The sequence below is a fragment of the Thunnus maccoyii genome, chromosome 22 (genome assembly GCF_910596095.1).
Source record: "Thunnus maccoyii chromosome 22, fThuMac1.1, whole genome shotgun sequence".
Lineage (NCBI taxonomy): Eukaryota > Metazoa > Chordata > Actinopteri > Scombriformes > Scombridae > Thunnus > Thunnus maccoyii.
The window spans coordinates 25,341,648-25,364,015 of NC_056554.1; the positions used below are offsets into that span (position 1 = coordinate 25,341,648).

Here is a 22,368-nt window from a genome sequence, read left to right on the forward strand (position 1 = left end):
AGAACGTTTTGGTCTTTTTGTCCTCCTGACATCACTGGTCAACATAATTATTCATACATATAAATAACTACTGAAATAAAACCATGTGAGGAGTTTAGAAACATGACAATGAGACACAGCTACAGAGCAGTTTAGTGAGAGGTCACAGAGGTTGGTTCAGTCTTTATGTGTTGTGTACTTTATGAGATTGTTACTTATATAAGTGTTCTCTCCACCCTTGTTGACTCCCTGCAGGCCTCAGTTTCGTTTTCTTGTAACTGAAACGCTTCAGCTGCCAAACTTATGGGTGTCTAAAGAGGTCAAAACTCTTGCAACATAGAACAACTTTATGTTGGACCAACGTGGTTCAGCTTGTGGTTTCTTCAAGGTCGTCATAAAACACATTACAACCAACATTTCACATGTGTTTTATGATGAATTGAGGTACTTGCAGCTATACTTTACCCAAGTAACTCCAATTTGACTCACTTTATAGCCTCCCTCTACCCCACAACACTTTAGAGGGACATATTCAACTTTTTACTCCACTATTTATCAGTTACTTTCTTCACAAATTAACATTTTTCATATGAGGATATGGGCATTTAAAACATGGCACTTATACATTATAGATTAAATCACCCAATATAAAATATCTCCAGATGACCAACTACGACAGTAAAATTCTCTTTACACATTTATATATTCATATATATTACAGTGTAACATCTGAATGAAGACTAGTCTATTTAAGAATATTTTGCTGACATTTTCAGTATTTCTACTTTCGGGATCTGAATACACACTTCTTCTCTATTGTCCCCCTCCCCAACCCCCCCTTGTGCACAGAGTATAGAGAGAGACACTGACCACAGTTGTGCCTCCTGCTTCATCGAGGGCAGGCTGCCCTGCCTTGGCTGTATTAACATCTGCGCCATTGTGGGTGATTTATTTCACATGCATGTGGATCTTTGCTCTGAGTTCTGAAGGTGAGGATATGCACACTAAAATACGGAGACACCTGAGTTTTCTTTTTGCATGTGACCCCAGGGGACCTGTACAAAAATCAAATCAAAACAAAACAAAGCAAAACAAGCACAAAGTTGTTCAGTTATAACTGAATTGAGTCGAGTGAAGACTCTTCACAGGAGACAATCTTTGACTGATTAACAGAAAATTTTAAAGAGTCCATGTTAACACATCTGCAGTTAAACAACAGAAAACATCTCTGCTGTGTGTCTGAGCTGCAAATAAACCACAAACCAACAGAACATCAATAACTCAGAATACAGGAAGTCAAAGCAGCTCTCAGTGTGTGTTAACTCTGCCAGACTGACAGTCGCCTCCATGTTAGTTTTAACACACTCTGAACTTATCTACATACATTCATCACAGTGGAACGTTGTTATTTCCATGTGATGACTCTCATGCTGCAGGGAGAATGTGATACTCGGGACTTGCAGACAATGGATGCATCATATTTATAAAGTGTTGAGTTCAGTTCAGTTTGATCTAAAGAGGAAGGACTGAACCACGTGCTGATTCAGACTGAGAGAGTGGGGGAGGTGCTACTAAACAGCAGCTTCAAACCACATTTCCCTCCTGCTCCACCCTTTTGTTGTCTGAACTTGCTTGCAGAGGCCCAGACAGGCGTCCTGGTATCTAAGTGATTGTAGAGTTCTTCCCAGTATAGTGGGGAGTGGGGAGCTTCATAGGAGGTTCATCCAGCTTCAAAATAACCAGTAGAGATAAAAGGTGGATAACACTGGATAACATATATATAATATAAATAAAAAGTATTCCTGTCCTATTAAACAGATTACAAATGTGGAGGCAACGTGTTTCACTTTCTGTCGAGCTGATAACATCATAACATTTCAGTTTGAATATCCAGCCTCGCCTGTACTGGGTGTGTTGTTTTTCTCTTTGTGTGTTTTGGCAGACAGCCAGCCTGAGATACTGCCAACATACTGAACAAAGAGATGAAACATGTTCACTGATAATCACACTGGAATGAGAAAGAGAACAAAACTGAGTAGAAAGACAGTTTTGGAGTTTCCCTGAATGTTAAAGAAAAGTTTGAGACACATTTCAAAACTCTGATTATAGAGAAATAAAAGAAGGAAGTTTCATTTCACAGAAAACGGGACTGAGCAGAAACCCCACAGAAACATTCAGGTGGAAAGTTTGGAGCAGTTATTCTCTCTATTTAGTCATTTGTGACCAAAAATTACTAATTAATCACACCACAGCTACACACTGCAGTTTGGTGAGAGGTCACAAAAGTTAGTTCAGTCTTTATGTGTTGTGTACTTCATCAGATGTACTCCACCTGTGTTAACTGCCAGCAGGCTTCGGTTTGGTTTTTATGTAACTGGCATGCAGCCAATAACATGTTCTGCATTTCATTTAATAACATGTTGGGGTTTGTCTGATTGCAGAGAAGCTTCATCACTTGTGTTTACTTGCAGACAAACATGCAATTAAAGAGTTTGCACATTTAGATGAACTCAGTTTTTTTTTTTGATATATTGACACATGCAGATATTTTGTCTTTGCTGTTTACTTGACCTGTTGTAGATCAGTGTTCAAACAGCAGTGATGATGCTGCTCCTTCTTCTTGCAGAAATCAGATATGTATTTTCTCCTCTTGTGGATTAAAGGTCACACAGTAAAGTGGAAACTATTATAGCTTCTACATTCTATGTATTTATGAACAGCTGCTGTTGTACAAAGAGAAGCTCCTGTGCTGCCACCTACTGGCTGGTTTTAATCATCAGCTTGCAGGAACTGGATTAAACATCAGGAGCAGTTTAACAAAGTATTTTATAATTAACTTAAAAGGTTCTGATGTCAAACTACAGTTTAGAATATCAACAGTTTAATAACAAAACAAACAGCTGATAATAAAATGTCAGACCAACAAGTGATGAAACTGTGGCTTCATTTTCTGATGTCTGACATTTATCAATTATGGGAGAAATTATTCATTTGACATGTTTTTGCTTCGTCCTGAAAAACTGACACATGTTACTGAGGAAGATAGAAGGAGAGTATCTGCTGCTGATCAGGTCCTCGTTTCCCGAAAACATCTTCAGGCTGAGATGAAGATAAATCCATCTTTTGAGGAACATTAATGTAAAAAAACCCCCTGAACGTATTTATTTCCATCCCCTAAAGAAAACATTTGTCTATGTCTCATAGTTCTGTCCAACCAGAGTTTTACTGCGTTAAGAGTTTTAAATACATCAGTGTTTATCTCGACACCGACCTCACATTTGAAGAGCATATTCAGAGAATAATTAAAGGGTCGAAGAAGAAAATATATCTTTACAGTCAGATCAGGCCATGTCTTACACTTTCCATCTCTAATACATATCTTCATGCAGTTATGCTTTCAAACATGTCTTACTGTCTCCCAGTTTGGTCTCTTATTTGAACCAATACAGACTCTACAACAGAGCTTATAAAATGATAAAATCCCACTTCACTTCTTACAATTTCAACATTTACACAAATGTTTCATTCTTCTGATAATTGTGACCACTAATGTCTCAATAATCAATCTGATTGTTCCCTTTGAATTCTGTTACATGTATACATGTAAAGTTTGTTTCCTCTTTTGTTATTGACAATTCATTCTTTAAAATAGGTATGTTCCAGCTCATATATATGAAGGATATTCTTTGTCTAACTTCCTGACTCGTTTAATATTTTTAGTGCTTTTGTCCTCACAGTTTCTACATTGTTCCGCTGTTTCTTTCTTGCTATTAAATAAAATAGAAATGAAATGAAGACATGATGATTGTAGATTAACAAGTGACTCTTAAACACCTGCAGGAGGAACCACAAAACTACATGTTTTTATTGTTTTTCTTATCGTTTTTGTTCATTTTTAAGACTTTTATCATGAACACTGATGTGTGTTTCTGAGTAACGTTTGATATTAAATGAAACAAAAACTAACAAATTAATCCAACAACTGATCTATCAGTTTGTGTCTCTTCTTCTCACATCTTCATCTCTTCTGGCTGAAACCGTCCTGTCGGTATATTTCCAGTATCTGGAACACAATTAACCACGGACGCCCTGAGAAGCAGGTAAGAAAAAAAGTCTAAGTCTGAGCTAAATTGTTTTCTGTCCTGTGTTTATGACTTAAGAACAGGTGATTTATTTATTCATTTTTTGTCAGGATCATATTAAAAGTGTTTGTTGTTGTAATACTCATTTCGGCCACCAGAGGCTGAAGTATTGATGATATATTGATGATATAGTGGCTAAAATGGGTAAGGGTGTTGCTATTGGGAGGAAATGTGTTACATATATACCTGCTTCTACTTTTAATCAGGTTTTACAGTCACTTGTTTTGTCACATCTAGAATATTGTTCATCATATGGTCATCAGGAGCTTCACAAAGTTCAAATGGCACTAAACAGAGCTGCCAGGTTAGTTCATATAGAACAAATGTGACTGTTATGTATAAACGCCTCTCATGGCTGACAGTTGAATGCAGACTCCTTGTAAGCCTTCTCTCATTTTTTAGGAAGGTTTTATTGTCAAGGAATCCTTCATTTTTAACTGATCTATTAGTCGATATAGAAAACAGTCACACTCATTTCACCAGACAGGCACTAGGTGGCGACCTGGTACTTCCTCAACCTAGAAATAATTATCTAAAATCTACAGTGTGCTATAGAGTCATATTTAATTATAACAAGCTACCAGCATCCACAAGGTTCATACAGAATAAATATAGAGCAAAAAAAGATACTGAAAAGTGAATTGTTGCAGATGACCATATGATTAACTGTTGTTTTTGTTTTTCCCCTTTATTTATCTTCTTAATTAATTATTTTTATTTCATTATCATTATCTGACTTGACTTGAATTGTCTTGACTTCCTCACCTGTGACAGTGATCCAGCTGGGTGGAGACTCTCCATGACTGCTGTTACACTTGTAGAGGCCTTCATCAGACTTGGAAACATGGTGGATGGTCATGTGACCTGCAGGCTCAGTCCTGATGAGGGAGCCATCTTTATAGAAATCAGCTGTCAGGTTGGAGGTCTTTGTTTTACAGTGCAGAGTGACATCATCTCCCTCCATCACAGGGAGGACAGGAGAATAAATGAGAGTTGAGATGAACCTCTGACAGTGTTTCTCTATACTTACACTATACTAAATATGATCCCCATCTGCTGTGGACAGATGCTTCAGTTATGCTGCTTTGTGTCTGTGGTTTTGGGTCACATGACTCATGACACAAAAGTACAGAGTGTCACATTTCCCCTGCAACATGTTGTTGTGATGCATCAAAAATATACACAGAGTTAAGAAATCCCAAATAATATAAAAAAGAAATAATTTACAATTTGAGAAAAATACCAGTATATGACAATTGACAATCATGTTAATAGGCTTGTCCAGTCATGTTTCCTTCAGTTAAGAAATATTGCAAAAGTAAGACCTATATTGTCCTTTGCAGATCTTGAATGACTCATTCACACGTTCATTTTCTCACGGCTAGACTAGTGTAACGCCCTCTACACATACCTCAGTCAGTCTGCTCTAAAACTTCTTACCAGAACCAGCTGTAGGTCCCACATCACCCCTGTTCTGGTGTCCCTCCATTGGCTTCCTGTAAAATTCAGAATCAACTATAAGATCCTACTGATTATGTACAAAGCCCCTCATGACCTTGCCCCTCGCTACATCTCTGACCTCCTCTTTCCTCATTTGACTTCTCGACCTCTACAGACCTCAAATCTCGGCCTTTTATCCATCCCCAAAAGGTATTGCAATCTTAGCCCCAACTCTGTGGAATCCTCTGCCACAATCAATTAGATCTGCTGAATCTTTGGACTGCTTTAAACGGCACCTTAAAGCTCATTTATATCTGCAAGCCTTTTTATAGACCTCCCTTCCTGTTCCCATGTCTTGGTTCATTTCAGTTTGGTCTGTTTTTCTCTGTGCGGTGTGTGTTATATTTTATATTGTAAATTACGCTATTTTGTTAATCTATTTGTTTTAATTTTGCATGTTTTTGTGTTTGTGAAGCATTTTATAACTGTGTGTTTTAAAAAGTGCTACATAAATAAAGCTTTACTTACTAAAAAATGTATTATATATTAATATATTCTATTAAGAGGAGCAGCTACAGATTAAATTTTAAATATTAAATAGAAAATGAGAAGAATGTACAGGATAGTAAACAGTATATGCAGCGCGCATTATTTGTAATAATGATAATAATAATACAGAAGATTAGACAAAAGATTGAGACTGTGAAGAGTCTCCACTCGACTGTCATTTAGGAGCTTTCTAACATCACTGCATCCTAAATCCATAACCTACTACACACTCACTCAGAGGAGGTTTGAGACTAAATTCAGTTTACTAAAGCAGACAGTGTGCAGACTACATATGGTGGGTTTTTCAGCTGCAGTTGGCTTCATGTGTTGTCTACTGACTGCAGACTGTGATGTGCAGAATGAGTCTGGATTTGGGACACAGTGAGTGTTTTTCTCAGAGGAACCATCTTTGATCAGGTCATGTTTGTTTTCTAGTTTTAGGTTCTTCTACTGATCAATAAGTCAATAACTGTATCAGAGGATTCTGATCAAACTTAAGCTGCTTGGATTCTTGTGTATGTTTGGACTCTCTGATGTTTTAGCTACGATGAGACTCCAGTGAAGTTACCATGAAATCTGGTTCACACATTCATGTTCTCCTCAGGAAGAACTGGAGGAACTTTGATCCTCTGACTTTTCATCCAGCAGCATCAGATGCTTTGTGGCTGAACTTGAATATGACGACCTTTTATGACCTCTAACTTTCTCTCAGATCATTCATATGAAAAAATGCTGCCTGTAAGACAAAGCCCAGGTTTCAGCTGCCTGATCAGTTTTATCTGAAGGCGACATCAGACCGACTTTAGTGGCTCGAGTGGAACTGAGTAGAAGCAGGTTTTCAGTGAATCATTTTAATCTTTCCAACAGATCTGTGTGTGTAGCTGGTAGCAGAATAAAACCTGCCTCATCCTGAAAAACCTGTTTGAAACTTGATAATAAAACTGTTTTTAATTCTAAATGTGGAGGCAAATTGTTTCAGCTGCTGCTAATAAAAAGTCACTTCATTTGTCCTGAGAGTTTCAGATTAATTTCTTTCTACTTTTCTCTCCCCCTCCTTTCATTCACTACTTCCTACATAACAGATACTCAGCAGTGAGCAGGATTTTCTATGTCTGATCTATAAAATGTGATACGTTTCACTGGTTCTTTCTGTAAATGTCCTGAAGCCTCCAGTAATGAACCAATTTACACTCAACTGACTGGAAAACCTCATAGCTTTAATGGGAGGATGATGAAGTGCAACACCTGCTGGACAAATCTTCATGATGCACTTATATGGACAGATTCAATGCAGGTGAGTCAGAATATAAATGAGCTTCCTGTTTATTGACATCTTTGGTGATTTGATTCATTATTTAACATTATTAAAAACACAAAACTGGTTTATTGTTGTTGGAAGAAAGAAGCATAAAGATTTCTGACGGGAACATTTCATCAGTCACATCTGTTCAGTTCAGAAGTGATGCTCTGTGGTGACAGATATGATGATGTCATCATAGTCATCATCCAGTCCTTGCTCAGCCTGGGTGGGCGGGGTCATCACCATGGAGACGGCCAGGTCATTTCCTGCAGTCAGAGCAGGTTAGAAAGAAAATGCAGATAATTTATCAGCTGTTGGAGACAACTGTCAATCATCCACACCAGAATGAATTTGACTGATTGATTGATTGATTGATTGATTGATTGTTTGATTGATTGATTGGCTGAGTGTCTGTAAGGTGAGTGAATGATTCGGAGTGTTACCTGTGGACCTGTGTCGATATAAAGACACCATGATGAGAGTGGAGATGAAGTACGGACAGAACACCACTAGGTGGCAGACCAGTCTGAACACAACCTGGAGGGGAGCTGAGGCAGGGGGCGGGGCTAAATAGACAGTGGGGGGGGCTATAGATGTAGGGGGCGGGGTTGTGGTTGTAGGTTTATCTGCAGAGAAAATCATACCTGGTCAGATGAACTTGTGGAAGAAATAAGTGGTGAAATCAATCAGTGGTGTCTTTGACTTCCTCACCTGTGACAGTGATCCAGCTGGGTGGAGACTCTCCATGACTGCTGTTACACTTGTAGAGGCCTTCATCAGACTTGGAAACATGGTGGATGGTCATGTGACCTGCAGGCTCAGTTCCGATGAGGGAGCCATCTTTATAGAAATCAGCTGGGAGGTTGGTGGTCTTTGTTTTACAGTGCAGAGTGACATCATCTCCCTCCATCACAGGGAGGACAGGACTCTGCAGGATCACTGATCCATCTGAACACAGAGACAAACTACAGCATTTCATCATTTACACTCAGCTTCATCAATACTAACTCCACAGTCTGATCTTACCAGTGACAGTGATGTTGATGCTGTTACTGGTTGCTCCCTCTCTGGACTCACACCAGTAAACTCCACTGTCTATTGGGAGGATGTAGTTGCTGTTACAGGAGGAACCACCTGTTTTTCCCCATTTGTCACACTCAGCTCTGGTTTGTCTGCTTGTGTTCCTCCTCAGCGTCCATCCAGCAGAGCTGTCATCCTCCTCACAGCTCAGAGAGACAGAATCTCCTTTAAACATCTGAGAGCTGCTGGGACTCACAGTCAGAGAGGCTGTGAGAGAAACATAATGAGCCATTTAGTGTCTTAAAGAAAACATCCAAGCTTAACGTTCAACATTACTGCTCAACATATCTATCAAACTGATGGATCAGTTACTCAAACTCAACTTCACGTCTCACCCACCAACACAGACCTTTGGGTTTGAACTCCTCGTGAATCGAGTCACAAGTTAATTCAAGATTTAAATCTGTCAGGACGTTGTGCAAGTCTCCATCTGTAAGTTGCACATCCATGTGCAAGTATCTCAGGTGTCAGGATGCTGCCAACAGTTTTTGTTAACAGTTTATAATAAGTACAAACACGTCTGTCAAACACATCACGTCTCATGTGTTTAAGTGTTTGTTCATCATATAACAGTTTACTGACCTTGGTTTGTTGTGCAGCACAGCAGTGAGGTCAGCACTGAAGAGACATGATGACACTGGTTGGTTTGAGATTCGCAATTAATCAATTATTGATTTTAAATCACAAGATGGAACTCATGAATAGTGACTGAGGAAGTACTGAGATCTTTGCTGAGGTAAATACAACACAGAGTAAGCACTTAATATGCAAAATGCCTCCATTTAGATATTTATCATGTTGGAATATTAATACTGATTAATTAATGTGAACATGTGGGCAACGTATACTGTTGAGTAGTCTAATAATCTATAACAATGTACATTTTAGAAATGGATCATTTTATAAAGAAAGTTTTATCTGAACAAAAGCTACTGACCTTTAATAAAGTACAATATTTCTCTCTAAAATGTATTGAAGTAGAAGTACAAAGTAACATAAATACTTATGTATACTTTGTAGCACTGTAAGTAGAAGTTGTCAAATGTCTGTGACACATCTGTCTGTTCACATTAAGTTAAAGTTCAGTAATAGGAAATCTCCTCAAACTCCAAATATCAGCTGATAGTGGATCAAGAAAGTGAACTTTTGTTTGTTTGTTTGTCTTTTGTTCAATATGAAGCTTGTTGAGACAGGATGTACTTTGTGGGAGGAGGTGAGAAGAGATTCAAACAGTTCTGAGGTTTGTTTGCAGCCTCTGAATAATTTGGTGAAATATTTCTTGTAAATTTTATTTAACGTCCTGTTAAAGACGCATTTTAATATAAGACAAGAACAATCAAATCACATTTTTCTTTTTCAGTAATAATTCTGCAAAGTGAATCAGAAAGTTGAACAAAGAATTTCTCTTTGTTCATCGTATCTGTCAGCGGTAACGGAAAGTAACTCAGTACATTTACTCAAGTACTGTACTTAAGTACAATTTTGAGGTACTTGTACTTTACTTGAGTATTTCCATGTGATGCTACTTTATACTTCCACTCCACTACATTTCAGAGGGAAATATTGTACTTTCTACTCCACTACATTTATTTGACAGCTTTAGTTACTTTTCAGATGAAGATTTGACACAATGGATAATATAACAAGCTTTGAAAATACAACACATTGTTAAAGATGAAACCAGTCTAATGTTTTCATTAGAGACATAGATCTTCTGTCATTTATGGCCTTTCTCTCTCTCAGAGAAAGCTTTCCAGCCTGTCTCTCAGCTCTCTCTCTCTTTTCTCTTGTCTTTTTTAAAATTAGTTAGGAAACCCACAAGCCCAACTTTTAATGTTATCAAATGAAGAGAGATGTCCTCTTCTCATATCTCTCATGGCAGGGTTGTACAGCTCTGATCATGACATGCAGTCATAGAGCCCAGAAGCTCCGCCCTGCTGGCTCGCTTTTTTGTTCCAAGTTTATTAATATTGAATGTGTTGCTTGTCCAAATTGCACCACGTTGCACTCCCTCGCTTCCCCAACAATACACCCACCATGTGTGAAGTAGATTGGATGAACAGTTCTCGAGATATGTGAAGGACAAACATACAGATAAAGATTCCTCGTTTTATATAAAGAGATAAAATCATATTTTCATTTTAAAATGTTTTAGTAAAAGTAAATATCACTCATATCTAACTACACCCATTAACAATGTTATTATTAATTGTGAACATTACAGATTGTACTCAAAGAGCAGCTGCTGAAGAGATGTTTCCTCCATTGTACCTCATAGTGATGTGACATCAACTCATTGTTCAGTCGCAGCAGTTAAACCCTCCTCTTTCCTCTGTGGAGGTGAGTATGGTGGTTGTGTGGTTTTGTCTTCAGCAGTTAACATGAAAACAGTAGTTCAAATATCAACCAACAGTGGCTTCATTAAACTACACAAACACAAGTCAAAAGGTTGTAAATGAAGCAGAAGAGTTGTTTCAGTCTGCAGTGAGACACATGAAAAATGGAGCCTTAAATGTTACGTTTTATCCCCCTGAATGATTTTCATGACTGTTTATGAGAATTTAATGTAGCATTTTCACGTGGTCACAATGTGAATTGGAAACCTGAAAATGTCTTGTTTTTGTTTCACTATCTGACATTTCTGAGTTTGAAAAAAAATGTCTGTTAATGGTTCATTACATTATAAACTGTGAGCTGCACATCTACAGTTCAGTAAGAACAGCTGGTTTAACCACAACGTTGTTCTGTAATATGTTATAGAGATTTACAGCAGACAACTGTTATACTTCTCTTATCTAGATCAGTGGTTTAGATCATGAAGGTAAACTGGAGGTTTGTTTCCACACTGTGTGACTTTCAGACTGGACTCCAGCATTCCAGCGATGCCATGACTCCACATCACAGCAGTGATGTTAGAGAGTAAAATGTTGCCAGAACCAGTGTCTGTCTCTGGTTTGCTGCTCTGCTTCATGATCTGACTGAGACTCAGATATTTCCATTTATTCTATATTCATATATATTATATAATGTGCTGCTGACATAATTTTTCATTGCATCAAAAACACTAATGGATGTAACAGTTCTGAGGTTTGTTTGCAGCCTCTGAATAATTTGGTGAAATATTTCTCTCTAAGTTTTATTTAACGTCCTGTTAAAGATGCATTTTAATATAAGACAAGAACAATCAAATCACATTTTTCTTTTTGTTTTCAGTAATGATTCTGCAAAGTGTCTCAGAAAACTGAACAAAGAATTTCTCTTTGTCATTCGTATCTGTCAGCAGTAACGTAAAGTAACTCAGTACATTTACTCAAGAACTGTACTTAAGTATAATTTTGAGGTATTTGTACTTTACTTGAGTATTTCCATGTGATGCTACTTTATACTTCCACTCCACTACATTCCCTCCAGACTCCATGTTAACACATCTGCAGTTAGAGAAACAACAGGAAACATCTCTGCTGTGTGTCTGAGCTGCAAATAAACCACAAACAGAACATCAATAACTCAGAATATAGAAGTCAAAGCAGCTCTGTTATGATTGTTGTTATTCTGTTTTTTTTCACATTTTTGTTTTTCTCCGATATTTATCTTCTTTTTTATTTTTTTTATTTCATTATCTTCATGAATGGGTAAACTGTAAATTTAATTTTGTGCTAAGTCCTCAAAGTGAGCATGAATTTTAGACTTTTTTCATGCTTTTTCATTTAGTTTATCATTATTGTTAATTTTATGGTAATTTATTTTCTTATTTTAATTTATTATCAATAACACTCTGTATTGTGGTCTGTTGTAATCATTTTCTTGCAAGGACCCCAGGAAGACTAGCGGCCATTAAATTAGCAGCTAATGCCAATAAAGAAACAATAAGAGGCTGAAGTGAACCACTACTCCATGTTCTAAATAGGACTAAAACATCCATGTTTTCTTCCAGGTGAGTTTAATTTCTCCATGAACCCTAAAGAGTTCGGTCTAAACCTGCTCTATGTGAAAAGTGCCCTGAGATGACTTTTGTTGTGATTTGGCACTATATAAATAAAATTGAATTGAAGATTGAATTGAATTAAACACACAGTATAATGTGTGTTAGCAAGTTATGTAACATTACTGTCATGTCTTTCTTTTGTCACCTGGAAGAAAACATGAATGTTTTTAATCGTATTTAGAACATGGAGTAATGCTGCACTTCAGCCTCTAGTGGGCGAAAATCACCTGTTTGTAAGTCATAAACACAAGAAAGAAACAATTTAAATCAGACTTAGAAAATGGATCATCAGAATTTTTTTCTCTGAGGGCTTCCAAACATAACTTCTAAGATCGATGGTTATCTGTACTGTAACGTGTCCTCATTTCAACAGAGATAATACAACTATTATTTTATTAGCATTGAATCAGAACTAGATTATTTTATTATTTTCTCAATTAACTGATTAATCATTCTGTCTGAAATATAATAATATCCCACAGTGATGTATTCAAATTGCTTTTTAAGGTTCAACTAACAGTCAAAAAATTTATGACGAAGAAAAACAGCAAATAATTCACATTTGAGAATATTTTGGTTTATTGGACAATCGTTGCAGCTCTACATTCAGTTACAACTGTTCCTGTTAGAAACACAAAAGCAAACATCTAATGAAATAAATTATGTATATACAGAAGTCTGCAGCTGGCAGACCAGCAGCAGGACGTCAGTGGTCGGACTGGTGTGAAGGTGTGGAGGTCTACTTCAGTGAGGAGTAGACTACCTCTGACTCTAGGGGGCGCTCTGAAAAACAAATACAGTTCAAACAAGATAAGAGACGGTGACAGGTATATCATTGCTTTTTGGTCAATTAGACATTAACGGAATAATTCTACAATTATTTTCAGAGAGTGAAATGAGAAAACTGATTCCTCTCTCATGTCTTTAAGTTACAGCCAGCAGCCGGTTAGCTTAGCTTAGCATAAAGACTGGAAACAGGGGGAAACAGCTAGCCTGGCTCTGTCCAAAGGCATTAAAATCCACCTACCAGCACCTCTATAACTCACTGATTAACACATTGGTTCTTTTATTTTTGTTTAATAAGAGTAAAGTTAGTCCAAAATAGGTCAGAGGCATGATGTCAGTTCTTTTCAAGCTTAAAACCAAAAGTTGTGCTCACTGACATCATCACACTACAGCTGGAGACACTACACAGAAATACTGTGTGATGAAATACTGAGAGATACAGGAGTTACTGCAGAGCACAACTTATATACTACTCATCACTTATATGTTAAGAGATTCCTCCAAAATCCAAAGTCCTCGTTTTGTGTAAAAATGTATTTAAAAGTTTATCTGAAGCTAATATGAAGCTTCAGCCATCTGAGTTAGTCAAATCAAGTCACAGTCATTTTAGTATCGTTACTATCCCTCCACTGCAGCTAAACAGGGAAACACAAACAGGGAATTTTATTAGGGATGCGCGATATTGGATTTTTTGCCGATATCCGATATGCCGATACTTCCAACTCATTGTGGCCGATTGCCGGTACGGATATAGGCACATAATTTTTTCCAGCTGGCTGAGGAGACTATTATGCATGCAAGCATAGATTGTACTAAGTATGATCAAGAAAGACAATATATGAGGGAAGAACATAGGAAGACTGGAGTTCAGGAGCTCAGCACTAAAACTGTAATGAACCTGCCAACATTAGCTGAGAGGCTAGCGGAGCGTTAGCCCCAGCATGACCGGAGGGCAGCACAGCCAGCTAGCCTCCACTATAAGACGCAGCTGGTCTGATGGGCAGTTGAGTGAAGTGGAGCCTGCGGAGGAAGAACTGGGACCGTCAGGGTGAAACAGTCAGGCAGCGGAGGAGAAGGAAACATATCGGCATCTCATAATCGGCAGAAAATGTTCATTTTGGGCCGATGCCGATATTTCATTTTAGAGCTTATATCGGCCGATACTGATGACATGCCGATAATATCGTGCATCCTTAAATTTTATACAACATCATTCCTGATGATGTAATCAGAACAAACAGCAGGAAGCTTGGTATTACACCAGAGGGCATCAGACTGGATCAGTTTCCTTGTATTTTGTGACATAAAGAGCCTTCATGGTGCTGGATATTGTTGGACAGCGACAGACGACCACTGCCATTAATCCTCATGTATTTTTAACTCTTTCTGACATTGAATTAGTCATATTTTAAGATGTTTGCTAACTCGCTTGCCTCTAACTGCCCTGTGAGGGATGAATAAAGTATGATCTGAATTGAACTGAATAAAAGGACTGTAATTGTGGAAGATATCCACTTGATTTGACTAACTCATGTTAGCCTCAGATAAACATTTGTACACAGACTGTGGAATTTGTGTCTCATCACTGACTTTGAAGGATCTCGTTGTGCCCAGTATGAACACAATCTACATACAGTATGTGCAGTGATTATTGTATAAAGAGTGACTTACCTGTCCGACCTCTCCTGCTGTTTGGGCTGATGGCTATTTGTCCATAACAGACGTCTGTTGTTCTTTTTACCGCTGCGTACACTACAGCTGGATCGCTCTCTGGAAAATAAAACACTGTTAAATGATGAGTTCACAATTTCAGATTCTGTAGTTTTACGACTAGAACTAAACTAGAAAAATTGTGAACTTATCCTTTAATACAACCAATGAAACTGCTGCAGAACATGTGATCCAAAAAACAAAACCCAGAATGTTGATACGACTACAATACAAACATAATGACATTATTTTTATTATCTTAAAATAAGATATCACAGGAAATTAATCAATCATAGCTGCAAACATCAGTGTAAATGTCCCCTCTTTGAACTGAAGTAAGTTACAGACACGTTTTTACAGTTTTTTGCTTTTTAACACCCCTGCAGTGAGAGAAGGAGGAGACATAATTCAACAGGAAGCTGGATGACCACAGAGCTGTTGCTTCTCTGCAATCTAACTGACACACTTCACACAATATGCAACACCTTGTTTAAATGTTAAGAAAAGCTTCTCGTAAAGTTCAAACCGAAATATCGTGATCGTCAGTACGATTAACACATTTCATTACTGTCATTTGATCCACTGTTAATATAAAAATATTGATTTTAGCAGCTTTAAAGACGAGCTGCTGTACCTCTTGTCCTGTTCGCTTCACAGCTGACGTCATCTGTTCTTCTCACTGATGAATAAACTGGAACTGGGTCACTCTCTGGGAGATAAAACACATATTAAACTAAATATTATTACTGCAGCTGATACATGTGCTGAATATTTGTATCAATGAGGGTAATAATGTCTGAAAATAACAAATAAAGGTGAAATGTATTCAGTAAAGACAAACAGTTCAGTTAATGCACAATGAATAAAACACTAAATGCTATAGATATGTGAGCAGAATATACAGAAATGTGCACATTTATCAGTTATTGACATGAATCAAACAGCATTAAAAGTGCCAGTAATGAGCCTAAAGTAAAGCAGAGAAGCTGCTCTGGTTTTAACCTGTTTATCAGCCCTGCGGTGAACCTGACCAAATTCAACTGATGCGTCTTTAACAGCAAACAGGAAACTGGACGGCAGCAGAGCTTCTGTTCACTCAGACCACAAACTAAATTTAAACATATATATTAACGTACAAGATCTTTTGCAAATAAACATGTGAAAGGTATTGTGAAGTGTCAAAGTGAAAAATAATGTCAACAGATGGTGTAAAAGGTGAAATGCTGAGAATGAAAAGTCAGTTTATGGCTTTTAATCCACAAAGTGAAACATACATTTCTCTTCTGACGTGTAAACTCACATAAAACATTTAGTAACCAAAATCTAATGTTAAACTCAACACATCCATCTAGACACAAGATATTCCTTTAAAGCAAGTCTTAACCCACAAATAACCCACAAAAACGTCTCCAATCTCAAACTCAATAACTCCTAACTAACTTCTCACAAACATACAAGTAGAAATGAACACAAACTCCGAAATACTGGAGGCCTCAATGTAGAACATTTATACATAGATGTAAATAAGATGTGACCATAAGGTAGAAATTAAAGTTGTAATCCTTAAGATTACAGCATGTTTTTCTCAACAGCCTTTCAGTGTATTTAAATTCTGTGATTATCTGTCTGTATACAGTAGTATTTATAGTTACTGGGTGAGTCCGTCCCTCCATCACTGGATCCACACTGACTTTTCTCTCATGCAATGTGACGCAATAACAAACAATAACACATAATGAAAAAATAAACAACAAAAGGACTAATTCTGTTTGTGTGTGTATTAAAAACAAATTCAGATTGACTTTACATGCACGAGGGATTGACAGGAAACACATTTCCTGCTGTAAAAAAAGTTTATGTTGTTATCATTTCTTATTGACTTTATTAAGACAATGTGAGTTTGTTTGGCTGCTCTTCAGTTGTATTTCTGACAAAGTAGCAGCTCAACCAGTGTTTTCTGTTGTATTAAACACTTCCAAATCAACAAGAATTATGACTTTTAAGCAAAGTATATCTAAACTGTTGCACAATAACTAAAGCTACATATGACATGTTGAGTTTGATATCTAAGAATCTGTGTCTGACCTGCAGGTTTCCTCCGGACGCATCGTCTCACCAGTAGAACCAACAGAACCAGTAGAACCAGCAGGACCAGACCACAGACAGGCAGAATATACAGCAACACAAAGAGAGGAGGAGAGGGGGATGAGGAGACGTCAGGATGAGGATGAGTTGTGGTGGTGGGTTTGTCTGTGATAACCAAGAAATAATCCAAAAATTGTCAATAGAAATGTTTAGAATAAAATGCACTACATAGAGTAATATACATCTGGTCGAAATTATAACGTGTCCAATACTAATATGTGCAATATGTGTCTTCAGTCTAAAGGACCTTAAAATACCACCAACAGCTGCTATCTGCTCCAACTGACTCCCATTCAAAAGCCTCAACTTCTCTCTAGAAATACTGAGTCAATCATTGTTTTCAACCAGTCATTCTGGTCTCAATCTCTAAATTCAGACCCTCTAATAAGTGTGCTGGTGGCCATTTTGGAAATTATTGCTCCATTAATAATATTTGAAGCTTTATGGTAACTTTGATGTCTGCTGTGTGGGTGTTGATTGACAGCTGTGATTGACAGATGACTCACCTGCTGCTCTCCTCAGCTCCAGGACTCACACTGAGTTGAACTATTGTCACAATATTTCACTAAGTTTAATGCTGGATGCTGCAGACTCTCAGTATGGTTATTGTATAAACTGATATGGAGTCTAAACTGCATCAACCTTCTTGTTTTCCACGTTTGATTTTACAACAAAAAGCACTTTATTAATAAATGAATGTATCTTCAAGTTCTAAAGCTGAGCCTTCTTATCAACACATCACCCATAATATGTATTACTGGAAAACAAAAAACATGAATCATCTAATGGTGGAAATTCCAGATCTTCAATGCTGAAAACTCCTTATTGGTGCAGAAACCCACCTTAAGACTTAACAGCAGCTGAAGGTCTTGTTTTTACTGACCTCCAGAGGTTTAACCTCTCACCTCACTGCAGTGACGTAGAAGTGGACTCCAGGGTGCGTCGGTACACTGTGACATCACTGCTGACTTGACTTGATTTGTCTTTTACTTCCTCACCTGTGACAGTGATCCAGCTGGGTGGAGACTCTCCATGACTGCTGTTACACTTGTAGAGGCCTTCATCAGACTTGGAAACATGGTGGATGGTCATGTGACCTGCAGGCTCAGTCCTGATGAGGGAGCCATCTTTATAGAAATCAGCTGTGAAGTTGGAGGTGTTTGTTTTACAGTGCAGAGTGACATCATCTCCCTCCATCACAGGGAGGACAGGACTCTGCAGGATCACTGATCCATCTGAACACAGAGACAAACTACAGCATTTCATCATTTACACTCAGCTTCATCAATACTAACTCCACAGTCTGATCTTACCAGTGATGACAGTGATGTTGATGCTGTTACTGGTTGCTCCCTCTCTGGACTCACACCAGTAAACTCCACTGTCTATAATGGCTATAGGGCTGAGTTTACACACAGAACCATCTGCTTCTCCCCACTCATCACACGCAGCTCTGGTTTCTATGGTTGTGTTCCTCCTCAGCGTCCATCCAGCAGAGCTGTCGTCCTCCTCACAGCTCAGAGAGACATACTCTCCTTCAAACATCTGAGAGCTGCTGGGACTCACAGTCAGAGAGGCTGTGAGTAAAACATAATGAGCCATTTAGTGTCATCCAAACTTAAGGTTCAACATTACATCTCAACATATCTATCAAACTGATGGATCAGTTACTCGAACTCGACTTCACGTCTCACACACCAACACAGACCTTTGGGTTTGAACATCTCATGAGTCGAGTCACAAGTTAATTCAAGATTTAAATCTGTCAGGATGTTGTGCAAGTCTCCATCAGTAAGTTGCACATCCATGTGCAAGTATCTCAGGTGTCAGGATGCTGCCAACCATTATTGGCAACACTTAAGATTACAAACACATGTCTTCATGTTGTCATATCAAATGGATATCTGCCACATTCACAGTCTTTTTAGAATCAAATTCCCTCTTTGTGTAAAAACAGCCTGATATTTCTGAGAACAGATGCAACAGATTCATGAATCTGGATTCCTGATAATGTTGTGGCAACAAAAGAGAAAAAATAAAGCAACAGAAATCTTGATGTAATTACTCTCAGCATGTGTCTCTTGTGTTTAAGTGTTGGCTCATCATATAACAGTTTACTGACCTTGGTGTGTTGTGCAGCACAGCAGTGAGGTCAGCACTGAAGAGACATGATGACACTGGTTAGTTTGAGATTTGCAATTAATCAATTACTGATTTTAAATCACAAGACTGGAGCTCATAAATAGTGACTGAGGAAGTACTGAGATCTTTACTGAAGTAAGTACGACACAGAGTAAGCACTCATTATGCAAAATGCCTCCATTTAGATATTTATAGTATTGGAATATCAATACTGATTAATTCATTTGTAAATGTAGGCAACGTACACTGTTGACCAGTCTAATAATCTATAACAATGTACATTTTATAAACTGATTGTTTTTATATGAAGCTTTATCTGAACAAAAGCTACTGACCTTTAAAAAGTACAATATTTCTCTATAAAATTTATTGAAGTAGAAGTACAAAGTAACATAAATACTTAAGTAAACTTTGCAGCACTATGGATAGAAGTTGTGAAATGTTTGTAACACATCTGTCTGTTCATATTAAAGTTAAAGTTCATTTGCAGTGAATCTCCTCAAACTCCAAATATCAGAACTTTTGTCATCAAATCTCTGTCTTCAACAGACTTCAATATGAAGCTTGTAGAGACAGGATGTACTTTGTGGGAGGAGGTGAGAAGATTCAAACAGTTCTGAGGTTTGTTTGCAGCTTCTGAATCATGTGGTGAAATATTTCTTGTAAGTTTTATTTAACGTCCTGTTAAAGACGCATTTTCATAAAAGACAAGAACAATCAAATCACATTTTTCCTTTCAGGCAGTAATTCTGCAAAGTGACTCATAAAACTGAACAAAGAATTTCTCTTTTCTCATCTTATCTGTCAGCAGTAATGGAAAGAAACCAAATACATTTACCTAAGTACTGTACTTAAGTACAATTTTGAGGTACTTGTACTTTACTTGAGTATTTCCATGTGATGCTACTTTCTACATTTCAGAGGGAAATATTGTACTTTCTACTCCACTACATTTATTTGACAGCTTTAGTTACTTTTCAGATGAAGATTTGACACAATGGATAATATAATAAGCTTTTAAAATACAACACATTGTTAAAGATGAAACCAGTGGAGCTCTTCATCAGAGACAGAGATCTTCATCAGAGACAGAGGTCTTCTGTCATTCACGGCCTTTCTCTCTCTCAGCCTGTCTCGCCCTCAGCTCGCTCGCCCTCTCTCTCTCTCGTCTTTTTTAAGAATTAGTCAGGAAACCCACAACAAAACCCAACTTTTAACGTTATCAAATGAAGAGAGATGTCCTCCTCTTATATCTCTCATGACAGGGTTGTACAGCTGATCATGACATGCAGTCACAGAGCCCAGAAGCTCTGCCCTGCTGGCTCGCTTTTTTATTCCTAGTTTATTAATATCGAACGTGTCACTTGTCCAAATTGCACCAAATTACACTCTCTCTCTCACCCAACAATACACCCACCAAGTATGAAGTAGATCGGATGAACAGTTCTCAAGATATGCGAAAGACAAATATACAGACAGACAGAGATTCCTTGTTTTATATATAGAGATAAAAACATATTTTCATCTTAAGATGAACCAGACACATTAACAATGGAAGTATTACCTATGAACATTACAGATTGTACTCACAGAGCAGCTGCTGAAGACATGTTTCCTCCATTGTACCTCATAGTGATGTGAGATCAACTCATTGTTCAGTCGCAGCAGTTAAACCCTCCTCTTTCCTCTGTGGAGGTGAGTATGGTGGTTGTGTGGTTTTGTCTTCAGCAGTTAACAGGAAAACAGTAGTTCAAATATCAACCAAAAGTGGCTTCATTAACTTACACAAACACAAGTAAAAAGGTTGTAAATGAAGCAGATGAGTTGTTTCAGTCTGCAGTGAGACACATGAAAAACTAACCAGCTATTTTCACCACACACTCTGATGAAAGACTTGACATGTCTGATACAACACATGGAGAGTGATATGTACAAAGTGTAGGTTTTTTCCTCTGGTGTCTCATTGTGGTTTTCTGATGGTGGAAGAAGAAAAAACAGGAAGTGAAACACTGAATGGAATAAAATCACAGATTCACTGAACAGCCTGTTGTTTAATTATCTTTTGATTGGAGCTGTTAATACTCTTCAATGTTACGTTTTAGCCCCCTGGATGATTTTCATGATTGTTTATGAAAATATAATGCAGCATTTTCACATGGTCACAATGTGAATTGGAAATCTAAAACTTTTGTGTCACTATCTACAAACCAAATCAGGTTATTTTATCTTGGTTTTAGCACAAACAATAAGTCTTTTTGAACAAGTTTTTGTGCTTTTTTCTTCGCTGTTGACTAAATACTGAAGTTCAGCTGCAGCTTTTTAGCCAGCAGCAGAACTGGAGAGAGAACAACCAATGACAGAACCGTTATTGATCTTTCAGTTGATCGTATGTACTTTTACATGTTGGTGTCCAGGGGCCTGATGAGCTCAGCATCTTTATCATCGAGGACCAAAGTGCCCGACCCCTAGGTTGGGAACCACTGGACTAAACTAGCTAACTGTATATAAAGTAGTGTAAACTAGCTCCACCTCCAGCAGCTACAACAGTAACATGCTGCTCTAACACTGATGCTTCACTATTAATAATCTAATGATGTCATATATAATAATATATCAGTCAGAGGGACCAAACCACTACTTTTACTGCAATACTTTAACTACATCAAGCTCATAATACTTATGTACTTTTACTGCAATACTTTAACTACATCAAGCTCATAATACTTATGTACTTTTACTGTAGTAGATTTTTCATGGGGGACATATTTTACATTGCTGTATTAGTACCTTTGTAAAGGATATTAGTACCTTAAGCTTTTTCTCACACGTAACATCACATTTTAAAGACACGTGACGTTACATTGTGATTCTGATTAGTCAGTCAAGAAGTCACCCAATATGTCTGAGTGCTGATTGGATGGAGAGCGGGAGGAGGATGATGAACCGGGTTTGTGTGAGAGACTCACCGCGTACCTCTCACACGTGAAGCCGGTGTGGAGAGCCTATTCTGGGGTGAAGATGTGACTGTAACCCCGGTCTCAGACAGTCAGTCCTCCACAGAGGGGGAACCACTACGAGTTTGTGAACATATTCTGTCTCCAGAGGCGGGA

At 37.8% G+C, this 22,368-nt stretch overlaps 2 protein-coding genes across 2 annotated transcripts; both read right to left on the reverse strand.

Annotated features, from left to right (window-relative positions):
* Positions 1–7,432: 7,432 nt before the first annotated feature.
* LOC121889715 (Fc receptor-like protein 5) lies at positions 7,433–10,962 on the reverse strand. The gene is made up of 6 exons (XM_042401899.1): positions 10,726–10,962; positions 9,073–9,108; positions 8,437–8,697; positions 8,122–8,358; positions 7,854–8,036; positions 7,433–7,676 (listed from the first exon to the last, which is right to left on the reverse strand). Exons 1-6 carry the CDS (start codon positions 10,754–10,756, stop codon positions 7,564–7,566), a joined length of 861 nt encoding a protein of 286 aa, XP_042257833.1. The 5' UTR covers positions 10,757–10,962; the 3' UTR covers positions 7,433–7,563.
* Positions 10,963–13,030: 2,068 nt separating this feature from the next.
* Positions 13,031–22,315, reverse strand: LOC121889680. Its single transcript, XM_042401841.1, has 10 exons — positions 22,232–22,315; positions 21,120–21,231; positions 20,849–20,945; positions 19,239–19,274; positions 18,430–18,693; positions 18,115–18,351; positions 17,057–17,221; positions 15,606–15,680; positions 14,933–15,031; positions 13,031–13,258 (listed from the first exon to the last, which is right to left on the reverse strand). Exons 3-10 carry the CDS (start codon positions 20,877–20,879, stop codon positions 13,215–13,217), a joined length of 951 nt encoding a protein of 316 aa, XP_042257775.1. The 5' UTR covers positions 20,880–20,945; positions 21,120–21,231; positions 22,232–22,315; the 3' UTR covers positions 13,031–13,214.
* Positions 22,316–22,368: the final 53 nt, after the last annotated feature.

What these genes read in the sequence shown, in the direction of transcription:
- LOC121889715 (XM_042401899.1), bottom strand. Translation starts at nt 10,756, where the DNA reads ATGGAGGAAACATCTCTTCAGCAGCTGCTCT. An exon ending in CATCAACATCACTGTCACTG is followed by an intron (nt 8,359 to 8,436) that starts GTAAGATCAGAC and finishes CTCTGTGTTCAG; the next exon opens with ATGGATCAGTGATCCTGCAG. An exon ending in CAGCTGGATCACTGTCACAG is followed by an intron (nt 8,037 to 8,121) that starts GTGAGGAAGTCA and finishes TTTTCTCTGCAG; the next exon opens with ATAAACCTACAACCACAACC.
- LOC121889680 (XM_042401841.1), bottom strand. Translation starts at nt 20,879, where the DNA reads ATGGAGGAAACATGTCTTCAGCAGCTGCTCT. An exon ending in CGTCCGGAGGAAACCTGCAG is followed by an intron (nt 15,681 to 17,056) that starts GTCAGACACAGA and finishes TTTATCTCCCAG; the next exon opens with AGAGTGACCCAGTTCCAGTT. An exon ending in CAGCAGGAGAGGTCGGACAG is followed by an intron (nt 13,259 to 14,932) that starts GTAAGTCACTCT and finishes TTTGTTTTTCAG; the next exon opens with AGCGCCCCCTAGAGTCAGAG.